Source organism: Denticeps clupeoides, chromosome 9 (assembly GCF_900700375.1).
Source record: "Denticeps clupeoides chromosome 9, fDenClu1.1, whole genome shotgun sequence".
Taxonomy (NCBI): domain Eukaryota; kingdom Metazoa; phylum Chordata; class Actinopteri; order Clupeiformes; family Denticipitidae; genus Denticeps; species Denticeps clupeoides.
In genome coordinates this window covers 16,788,643-16,799,396 of record NC_041715.1, presented here as the reverse complement: position 1 = coordinate 16,799,396, position 10,754 = coordinate 16,788,643, and the positions used below count along the sequence as shown (strand labels likewise).

At 43.8% G+C, this 10,754-nt stretch overlaps 1 protein-coding gene across 2 annotated transcripts; it reads right to left on the bottom strand.

The window, feature by feature from the left end:
* Positions 1 to 365: 365 nt before the first annotated feature.
* On the bottom strand, positions 366 to 9,461 carry egfl6 (EGF-like-domain, multiple 6). Of its 2 annotated transcripts, XM_028991521.1 has the most exons (13): positions 8,505 to 9,461; positions 7,064 to 7,170; positions 6,610 to 6,702; positions 6,398 to 6,517; positions 6,206 to 6,325; positions 5,049 to 5,183; positions 4,843 to 4,965; positions 4,256 to 4,318; positions 3,556 to 3,807; positions 2,477 to 2,551; positions 2,277 to 2,372; positions 1,916 to 2,178; positions 366 to 865 (listed from the first exon to the last, which is right to left on the bottom strand). In XM_028991521.1, the coding sequence occupies exons 1-13, from the start codon at positions 8,555 to 8,557 to the stop codon at positions 758 to 760; spliced, it is 1,608 nt and encodes a 535-aa protein (XP_028847354.1). In that variant the 5' UTR covers positions 8,558 to 9,461; the 3' UTR covers positions 366 to 757. The 2 variants fall into 2 exon arrangements, with proteins under 2 accessions (XP_028847354.1, XP_028847355.1); XM_028991522.1 differs by lacking the exon at positions 4,256 to 4,318.
* Between the last annotated feature and the right edge of the window lie 1,293 nt (positions 9,462 to 10,754).

Here is a 10,754-nt window from a genome sequence, read left to right as displayed (position 1 = left end):
TGTCCAATCATTTGGCCTGTACTGTGTATCCACACACACACACACACACATACACATATATATAGTTTTTTCATTCTTCATGAACTTCACTAAATGAAGTTCACTCAAAGATATGTGACCTCGGCATTTGGGACGAGACTTTGCTGAGCGACAACTCAGTAATGTTTGAAGGCCAACAGAGATGTTTTCTTCAACCGCATGAACCTGCAAAGACTGAGATCTAAGTCAGATTGGAATATTTCATGAGTGAAACCTTCAGACCTTAGGAGTGTTTGATTTTCAAACCATCAACATAGTACAGTTCTTAAAATACAATTTAATACAAATACAATTTGCATTTACAGCAACAGATGCAAGAACACATTGAATTGTACTCAAACCTTCAAAACTTTTTCATAATGAACGCACTGATCTGTTTACTACCACTTTATGTCGGTCTAACAAACGTTAAATGAATTAAGTATTTTAAATGACTGCATTTAAGCAGAATAATGCAACCTGAGATTCCAGAAATATCAGTACAACTTGATTTTGGTATTCCTCTTATATTGCAAATGAATGCATGCATTGAAAATCTTTCGTCTTGGGCCGAGCATGCAGCACAGTTTGGGAAGCAGCTGAGTTTAGCGTTCAGTTAATGAACATTTCCTATTAGGCATAATGAAGGCTGCCTGTGTGCTCTTTAACAAGAGCTAATTGTGTCAGTGTGATTTCTTCTAGTTGTGGGACAGAAGGTTGTCCATTCATCGAGAGCTGTTTAAAAGATGACACTGTCGTCCTCTTGGCACGATCCAGAAGTTAGTACCACGTTGTCCAAGCCAATCTCTCCTCCAACCCCTCTGCCTCGTTCCGCCTCAAATATGATCTGCAGAATCACATCAAAATAAATGTTTCTGACAAGTCACTTGTCACTAGTACACTGTTATACTACAGTGTGGTGAAATGCTCTTGCACAAAGGCTCTCAAACAGAGAAATATCCCAAAGTCCTAAGTGTTCAGACCCTTTGCTGTAACACTCATATATTTAACTCAGGTGCTGTCCATTTCTTCTGATCAGTTTGGGACGACCAGAACCCTTCCTAGAGTCGACCGTCCGGTCAAACTGAGCTATTGGGGGAGAAGAGCCTTGGTGAGAGAGGTAAAGAAGAATCCAAAGATCAAATGAAAGACAACATGGATTTTTCTAAAAACCACCTGAAGGACTCTCTGGTCTGATTTGGCCTTAATTTTAAGCGGTATGTGTGGAGAAAGCCAGGCATTGCTCATCACCTGCCCAGTACAGTCCCAAGCATGGTGTTTTGCAGCTGCAGGGACAGGACTGGTTGCAATCGGGGGAAAGATGAATGCGGCCAAGTACAGGGATATATTGGATGACAACCTTCTCCAGAGTGCTCAGAACCTCAGACTGGGCCGAAGGTTTACCTTCCAACAAGACAATGGCCCTAAGCACACAGCTAAAATAATGAAGGTGTGCCTTCACAACAACTCAGTGACTGTTCTTGAATGGCCCAGACAGAGCCCTGACTTAAATCCAATTGAGCATCTATGGAGAGACCTAAAAATGGCCGTCCACCAACGTTTTCCGTCCAACCTGCCAGAACTGGAGAGGATCTGCAAGGAGGACTGGCAGAGGATCCCCAAATCCAGGCGCATAAAACTTGTTGCATCTTTCCCAAACAGACACATGGCTATTTTAGATCAAAAGGGAGCTTCTACTAAATACTGAGCAAAGGGTCTGAATACTTTGGACAGTATTACATTAATGAGGAAAACTGAACTTAAATCATTTTAGCAAATGGCTGCAATATAACAAAGAGTGAAAAATGTAAGGGGGTCTGAATACTTTCCATACCCATTGTATATACAGTATGTACACACACACACCACGTTTCCATTAACACTGAATATTTCTCACCGACTCTGGTGCTTCTTTCTCCCACGCGATGGTCATTAACTCGGTCTGCCATTCCTGATTGGGAGTGTGTCTCTTTTCCCACAGTGCATAGGCGCTGTTTCCCAGCAGCACCTTTAGAGTCCCCACCTGCTGTCCCACCAGCCGGTAGTCAAAGGTCAGACAGAAGCTGCCCTTCCGCGCCTTGTCGTTAAGAAGCAGCTTGAGTCGGCCGCGGTCTGCGCTATCTCCCGTGAAACCGCTTACTGCCATGTAATACTCCGCTCCTACAGGTCATGGACAGTTTCTTTATTTCCACATGCCATTGTTTATTTTCATTTTATTTCTGGATATTACATATGAGTATTATTATTATTATTATTACCATCATCATGGTAAGCCACGTTCCAGTCTAGGTTATCCTGCTTGTCTTGGACCCACTCGCATCCCCCCTGGTCAAAGTTGCAGTCCATAATGAACTCTGAAAAGCAAGAAAATGTCATTTCACTGCATAGAATGCAACAAAATCTGCCCAGTATAAAAAAAAGAGTGAAATGAACAAGGAATAAAATGAAGATATGTTACCCTCATATGTTGGAGCTACTGGGATCTCCTTAAACTCTGTTGCTGGACCAAGAACTGACTTGAATTCATCAGGGACTGAAAACAAACCAGTCAAAGGCAGACTAAGGTTTGAAGGCATTTGTAGCAAAAAAAAAAGAAGGTCTTAGGTAATCATGGTCCTACAACTAGTGGAGCATACCTGGTATTGATAGCTCATTGTTCTTCAGTTTCCACGAGTAATTTTCCATTCATGTACACATTTAGGCTGGAAATACTGCCATTCACGATGTGCTTTTACTTTTAACTATCCAGACAGATTCTCAAGGTATTTTTTTTCCACATAAAAAAAGATGGAAGGTTTAAGGTTGCGAGTGCACACTTGCCCTGGTGTTGTTCTACAAGGGGTTAGAGCGGCTCATGTTCCTCGGGTATCCCCTTTCACCCTGAGCCCTCCTAGACAAGCAGATGTGGCCCGGCGCTGCTAATTGAACACGTCGAAACTGAGAGCTGAGGTTTGAGGGGATTTCTGCGCTGGAGACAGCTGTTCTCCAGGATTATTAGAGACCTGGAGTCTTTGTTCCCCCACCCCTCGTAACCCCTCATCCCCGAAGACAGGCCACCGAGAGAATAATGCCTTTGGCTGCTTGAGTAGAAATCCTCTCTGGAGCTGATGGATGGCTCAGGGCCTGTCGCCTCTTGTTCTTTAAGACTTAGCATAGGCTTAAACATGTTACCGTAAAGATCAAGAACAGCTGCACTGATCTTGTTTGTTGGTGTCAGATGATGGAAATGCTTGTCTGTCTATCTTAGTTCATCAGTTTCCAATGTCACATTGTATTTGGGGGAAACCATGGAACCAAAAAGCACTCACAACTGCCCTTTAACTGCATGTTTAACAACGTTTTGCCTATCTGCCCATATTTTGGCAGATATATCTTTCTACATTCGGGAAGCTTGTGCTGAAACGCAGTTCTGCATTTAATCAGATAAATAACAAATGCTTCATATTTGTCAGCTGATTGCATTGGAATATAAAATTAGGTGCAGCCACTGATGGTTAGGGAGGAGTTTTACTGATTTGTTAAAAAAAAAATACTTACAAAAAGCATCTCCTCTAGCAAGTCCCTCATTTTCTATTTGATTCTCTTCGTCATCCTCTTCCTCCTCCTCTTTGGAAAAGTTGGGCGTGGCTTCTTCCGGAGCACCGACGTAGACTTCCCCATCATAGTCAAAGGGCTGCAGACGGATTCGGGAAGGCGCAGTCACTTCGGCCTCAGTGATGGCATTTTTGATCTGCTCACCGTCAAACTTTCCTCCCAAAATGCGAGGTTTCACAGGGGAGTCTGGAATAGCTGCAAAAAAACAGCAGACACAAGAGTTTCTTCAGCTCCTTGCTTTAATATCGACAAAACACCCACTTTTTCTGCTTTGTGGTGCATTCATAATTTACATTTATGCCTAAAGTAAAGAGATCATTCCTCTGCTATGTGATCCATGCAGATTTAACTTGGGCAATAATGCGTGCACATATGTTTCGCATTGACAGGCCATAGCATGGGGTCATGCTGCTGTATTGAGTAAAGAAGCTGCTGGAGAGAGCAGGATGGGATAGGTTCTTCAAATGCAGCTCTGAAAACCAATACCAGTCCCTTCCAGGGTGAATGACGAGGCAAGAGAGGGGCAAGGCCGACGATTTGAAGAACCCTACGTTAGATTAAGACAGCGGGGTGGCAGCAAGGTCGGGGAACAAGCGAGGAGCCTAGGATGCATCATTCTTTCCACATCATGCTTCAGTCTCACCGTTCTGGAACTCATCTGCACTGCCCTTGTCGCCGTCCCACGAACTCTGATAAAAGGGCTTGACTACAAAACATAAAGGCAGATTCTCCTACGTGTCAGTAATTTATTCACTTTTTCTTTGCCTCCTATGTGTTCAAGTGCATCCTGTCTGGTCCTGGGAGTCCAGCCGTTTCCCTCTTTCCAGACGTTCTTATCCTCTGTCCTTCATGTCACTGCATTTTGTTCAGAAGCAGATCTATTTAAACAGGTGTGATTTCCATCACAGGGCCTCCCTGCCTCACATCTGTCAAGCTCAGTAAGGTCTGAAAACAGGAAACTGCCTTTGGCAGCACGTGTATTTGCTGATTTTTTCCCTCTATTTTCTATTTCTATTTCATAGGATGAATTGTAGCTCTATAACACTAACCAAACGTAATGCAGAGTCAAAACTGACATATTTCTTTGCAAGAAATTCACATGCAGTAGGACAAAACATCCAAATTTCTAATTTCTATTAGAAATTGCTTTTATTTGAATGCTATATTTGATTCATTCAGACTTTTATTTGTTAGACCTCAGACTTTTATATGGTTCTAGTGCTTCCATACCTGAACACTCATAGCCGCTGCCCCGAAATCCAGGCTTGCATTTACACTTGTATGATCCATGTGTGTTGAGGCAAAGCGCGTGGCTGCTGCACTTGTGGGATCCGGACACACACTCATCAATGTCTAAAAGATGTCATACTGTCAATATTTAGCAGACTAGTCCTGGGAACAGTTTAGCACAAAACTGTACATCTTCAGTGACTTACCTACACAGTCATATTTTCCATCTATGTACTTCAGGTCATAACCATGTTGGCATTTGCAGTAGTAGCTGCCAAAAGTGTTGACACATCTCCGGTTGTAAGGACAAGGGTTCTTTCCTGATGTGCACTCGTCAATATCTAGCAGACAAACGCAGAGGCAAAGTGTCATATATGATATGAAGAGCAAAAGCTGAAACTGTTTAATTACTGATTTTCAAATGAACTAATTAGATAATGTAGGTTCAACAGATATATGGCAACACATCTTAAAACCACAGAATTAAAATGGTCCAATCTGGCAACACTGCTCTGAACCTTTCTCACCTTTCCACACACATGCACAAAAAAAAAATTCAGCTAAACAACAAACAAAACACTGCACTGATAATAATATCTGATAAGATATAACAATAAGTGAGTTAATGCAGTCAGCCTAATAAGAGCAAGTCTATGGTCAGAGCTCATTTCCTGTACTTATAGTGTTGTTGATATAGTGTTGTTGGGTCTAGGGTAATCATCAGCAGCACAATGTGAATAGAATGATAACAGGAACAGATACGGCGTGACTTTCTTTTTGCACAAGCGTGAGAGTGTGAGTTTGTAGCTGAAAAAGTGAGCATCATGCCAGATGCATGACAGCTGGCAACCATGTATTATTAATTATCAAAAATCCATATGCGCTGGAAAATAAATACTCGAAAGCCTTCCTTTCCAGTGATTTAAGGCACTACCTGATGTATAATTTCATTTACATAAATTCATGCCTGTGTCTGTGGCCTCTTGAGTTGACAGTAAATCGTGATCCTTGAATACTTTATGTTCTATATCACACATTGAACAATGCATTTTGGCTCCTATTTAACTTTAGTGGTGTTGTGGGGCCTTTTCTGTTTTTTGGAAATACAGATGAAGAAGCTTTTATGTGAACATGGAACATTTATTTGGAATGTTGTGAAATCATCATGTGGTCGTCTGTTGCCTTGTTATTGATTATTCGTTTAAGGGTAATCAGGTTAGGTTCTGATGTATTTCCAATGCTTATGAACCAGAAGACCACCATTGTGTCCCTGAGCAAGACACTTAACCCAGAGGGACTGTCCCTGTCACTACTGATTGTGAGGCGCTCTGGATAAGGCCGTAAATGTAAATGTTTTACTCACCCACGCAGGTTCGCTCATCTGGGCCCAGCTGTAGCCCTGTTGAGGGGCAGAGACAGCGGATCTCTCCCTGCACCTCCTCGCAGCCGTACTGACAGTGGGCCAGGGCACATGTCCTGGAGTCTATAGAGTAGAAGTAAAAAAAAATTGGACAAATATTGACTTCATCACATATTTTGATTCTAACTTACTTACTTGCACAGGAGCCATCAGACATCAGCATGTATCCGTTGAGGCAGTAGCACATGTAACTGCCGTGTGTGTTCATGCAGCGGTGCTCGCAGGGGCGGGGCTTCAGGCCACACTCGTTCAGATCTGAGACAGCGAGGAGTGACAGTAGTAGCAAGAGTCATCAACGCGTGACTCAAAGGTTAGAGACACAGAAGGCCGCCATTAACCCCGCTGACCTTGGCTGCAGGTCTTCCCAGTGTATCCAGGGAAGCATTTGCACTTGTTGGGGCCGACGCACTCGCCATGCTTGCAGCCGTGTTCGCATTGAGCTGGTAAAGCATTCAGCAGCGGGGGACACGTCAGTAATGGCAACGGCAGTGAAAAGGAAGACAGGTCACGTGAGTTCAAAAGCATCAAATAGAAACAGAATTTTTTTTTTCAAATCCACGCCATTTGGTTTTCCAATTCTGGAAGTAACTTGCTCAGGTTTTTGTGTGCCGGAAAACGTAACCACAACTGAACTGCAGTATGCATTTTCCTTTTTGGTTACCGTGAATGGAAAAAAGGATGAAATGCATTTCATTATGTACAATTTATGAACAGAGTGAAAAACGCTATTGTGAAAATTACAGGGCTACAAAAATCTGTGGTTATTAGAATAATGTAGCAGAAGCCTAGAAGCACATATACCTTCACAGGCCCCTTTACTGTTCTTCTTCCAGCCATAGCAGCACTCCAGTCTTCTGCCATAACGACACACGCCGGGGAGGCTACTGGCCAAGATTTCTCTACTTTGGCTTCAAAATACATAAGCAGACAAAAAAAACATTATTGCACAGCGTAGGACATACAGGAGACAACGGGGAAAGGATGCAAGAGGCTGAACTTCGATGGGGGTGAAAAAGACACTTTAATGAGCACCTGCCCTCGGGTTAAGGACACTAATTATGGCTCTAATGGCGTCTGCGGTGTGGAAAACCAAACAAGCAAAAATAAACCCTCTCCGGTTGGGCTTGTGGAGAGGGAGGAGGAAGAGGATGAGGACCCGACAGATAGAGAGAGAGCAGACTTGTCGCGCATCGGAACGATGGGAGGCTGTCCTGCTTTTACCTCTGATTCCTATGTAATTAAGTGCTGCCAAGCCGAATGCATAAATCACCAGAAAAAGTTGACGTGAGGTTAAATACAGGGCATGTGAGAGTATAACACACCCCATGAAGTGCCCTCATAGCTGTTTAAACTGACATCTTGGTTACTTATCCACAGAACAATCTAATACATAAAATTTACGATAACAACAGAAAAAGTCGCCTCTCTTTCAGGACCACTTTGCACGCTGTTGCAAAAAAAGCAGCCAACAAGTTTTGAAAATAAGAACATAAGAACCACCCCGTTGTCTAACTAGGTGTTCGAGGGTGAAATGCTGCCATCACAGCAAGCTTGTGAGCTTTGTTTGCAATTTACTGCACAACCTTGCATGTGTTATTCCTGGGTTTTGAGCATTCTATTCTGTCCGGAAAAGAAAGCAGTAGGTGTGACAAAAAAACCCCTTGACTGGTGGTAGTGTTATGTGCAACATATAATCTTCAGCACTATCACCTGCACCTCGGCGCGCAAAGGCCAAAAGGTTTAACGTGCTTGCGGTTTTCTAAAAGGAGCTCGGGCTCCAGAGGGACGAGAGGAATTTGAGACCTGAACGAAATCAACCAGAATAGCCCACCGAGAGGGGCTGTTAAGTGTGCAACAGGTGCCCTGACACATTATTAACAGTAGTGGCTTTAAATTTAGCCGACCCACGTCCCACATAGTGGTGGGTGGATCAGAGATGGCGTGAAAGTCTGACCATACCTCTAACACAATGATTTTTTGCACAATTCATAGTATGAAAATCCACAAAAAATTACCCTTATCAAACTAGTTTATGAATTTGCATAATGCAATGTGTATAAATGAACAAAATGAACTTAATTCATTCTCTTGCAGGCTGGATGGGTGACAGACAATAGAGACAGTAATGCATTACTTGAACCAAAGTTCCACAGAAGAATGAATGATTCTTTTTGAAGTGTGCAGTATTATAATAAGTTGCAGCATTTTCATGCACATGCAGCAGAGCTCAGCATTCATTCACCTGGAGAGGTAGAGCAGGAAAGAAAGTGCGCCGATCCAGGTGAGGGGCTGCATGTCTTCTCTCTGTCTTCTTGTCCGTCTTAATGGTCCTACCTCCTTTTACCCTCCTTCCGCCTTTCTCTTCAGCACTCAGAATACATAGAAGCAATCAAAAGATGTCTTCGAGATCTCCTGAGCCAGCGCGCTGGTTTTCCTTTGTTAATGTACTGCTTTCTGGAAGCCCTCCCTCCTTCTCTCTCATTCACACACACTCTCTCTCTCTCTCTTACACACACACACACACAAACACAGCCCACCTTTTAGAGTAAGTCCTGTATGAAGTGTCTCCCTTCTCTCGTGGTTGAAATTCCTAAGGTGGGCTGTCATTACAATGAGTGACACAGGGGCGGGGGCTAAAAGGGGGAAGTGTTTGGACAGAGCGCCCCAGATGTCTCCTCGCCGAAATCCAATACTGGGATGGCTGACGGATGAAATGCATCCCAGAGCACTCTCCACTTCAGGCGTGAAAACAAATAAAGAAATGGAGGGAGGAAGAGAAAAATAAACTCCAATAAAGGGGAATATGTGTCACGTTCTTTTTGCCTAACATGCGACTTTTATGGCTTCCTTCCTTCCAAGATCCTGTCTGGCCGAATTCAGATGTTGTCTTCAGTGGTAATTAGGTGAGTTATCTGAGGGCCCGAGCTGCCTGCAGGTTTGTCATTAGCGACTGCAGTGGCCTTTAATGTGTGGCACGTGATTAGCACCCATAAAGTTTTTGCATTCCCATGGGCTATTTCCAAGTTCAGGATAAGATAATCTCCCTTATTAAAGAGCTTTATGTGTTTGCAGGGTTTTAGTGTAAAAGACCGCCATCTGGTCACACGCTGCAACGGGAGAGCGAGCGAAAGGGAAAGAGCTCTTTACGTCTGTTGATCCATCTTGAAGCTTCAAGTAATAGCTAATGGAAAGTCCAATATGTTCATGTATTTAAAAAAAAAAAAAAAAAAGGACCTTGCAGCTTTTGAAGTTTTAGCACAGCAAGGAGGGAGGAACAAAGGAAATTGCTTGCACATGATGAAAAGTGGGTTTATACCGTGTGGCATTTTGGCAGTAAAAGGCTCAGCTGTAGATCCCAGGCTAAAAGCGGATGTGACACTCTTGACTCTGTAGGAGGAGTATGTGTGTGTGTGTGTGTGTGTAGCCACTGGTGGCATGTGTGTGTGTGTGGCACTGTTATGCTCGTTTAGAATGAGGCGGCTGGGGGTTGGGGTGGTAAAGCCTCCGTATGCCCTGCATTTCTGACATTTTAAAACATGTTCTTGGATTAGGTTTCAAAAATGTGCCATAACCACTCGAGACAGCATCATTAGAACATGAAGTCTCCATGATAGTGAAAACATTAGCTCTTATCTTTGTGATAAATTGTAAAGAATGATGTGCAAACATTGCGATGTCTTAATGACTAAGAACAAGAGGAATCACATAAAAACCATATAGAAAAATTTGTTATGGTTGCCGCTCCTCCTCCCCGTCCACAAAGGGCATGGACATCCGTGCAAACGGCCACCCAGGAGCAGATGGGCCCGGGGTCTGCATCCTATATAAACATCCAGCGGCCATCTTGCAAATCACACACTCATCATTGTTGTTCATCCTGTTTTGATGCTTGCATCTCATCCTCCGGCTCCAAGTGGCACAGTTCGGCAATGAAAAAACGTGGTCTGACCAGCCGTGCGCTGGTCTGGGCCACCCCATTGCAGGAAAGTGAAAGCGAAGTGCTTGTCATTGTGATACACAGCAACACAGCACACAGTGCATGCAATGAAATGTGTCCTCTGCTTTTAACCATCACACTTGGTGAGCAGTGGGCAGCCATGACAAGCGCCCAGGGAGCAGTACGAGGACCTGAAGAACAGCTGCCATACTGGTTCGCACCAACCCACAGCTGCCCTTTACAGTGGAGGTGGACGCATCCAGCTTTGGAGTGGGGGCAGTGCTATCACAAACAACACCCAATGACCAGAAGCTCCACTCCTGTGCATTCTTCTCCTGTCGCCTGTCCCTAGCTGAGCAAAATTATGATGTGGAAAACAGGGAACTCCTGGTTGAGAAGCTGGCTCTGGAGGAGTGGAGACACTGGGTGGGGAAGGATGAGCATCCATTCATTGTTCTTATCGATCCTGCCATACATTCGAGAGGCACGTCAGCTTAACCCCCGTCAGGTCAGGTGGGTGCTGTTCTTCAACCGCGTCCAATTCACCATTTCCTA

What these genes read in the sequence shown, in the direction of transcription:
- egfl6 (XM_028991521.1), bottom strand. Translation starts at nt 8,557, where the DNA reads ATGCAGCCCCTCACCTGGATCGGCGCACTTTCTTTCCTGCTCTACCTC. An exon ending in AGATGAGCGAACCTGCGTGG is followed by an intron (nt 5,184 to 6,205) that starts GTGAGTAAAACA and finishes TTTGTCTGCTAG; the next exon opens with ATATTGACGAGTGCACATCA. An exon ending in CGTGGCTTACCATGATGATG is followed by an intron (nt 2,179 to 2,276) that starts GTAATAATAATA and finishes CATGACCTGTAG; the next exon opens with GAGCGGAGTATTACATGGCA.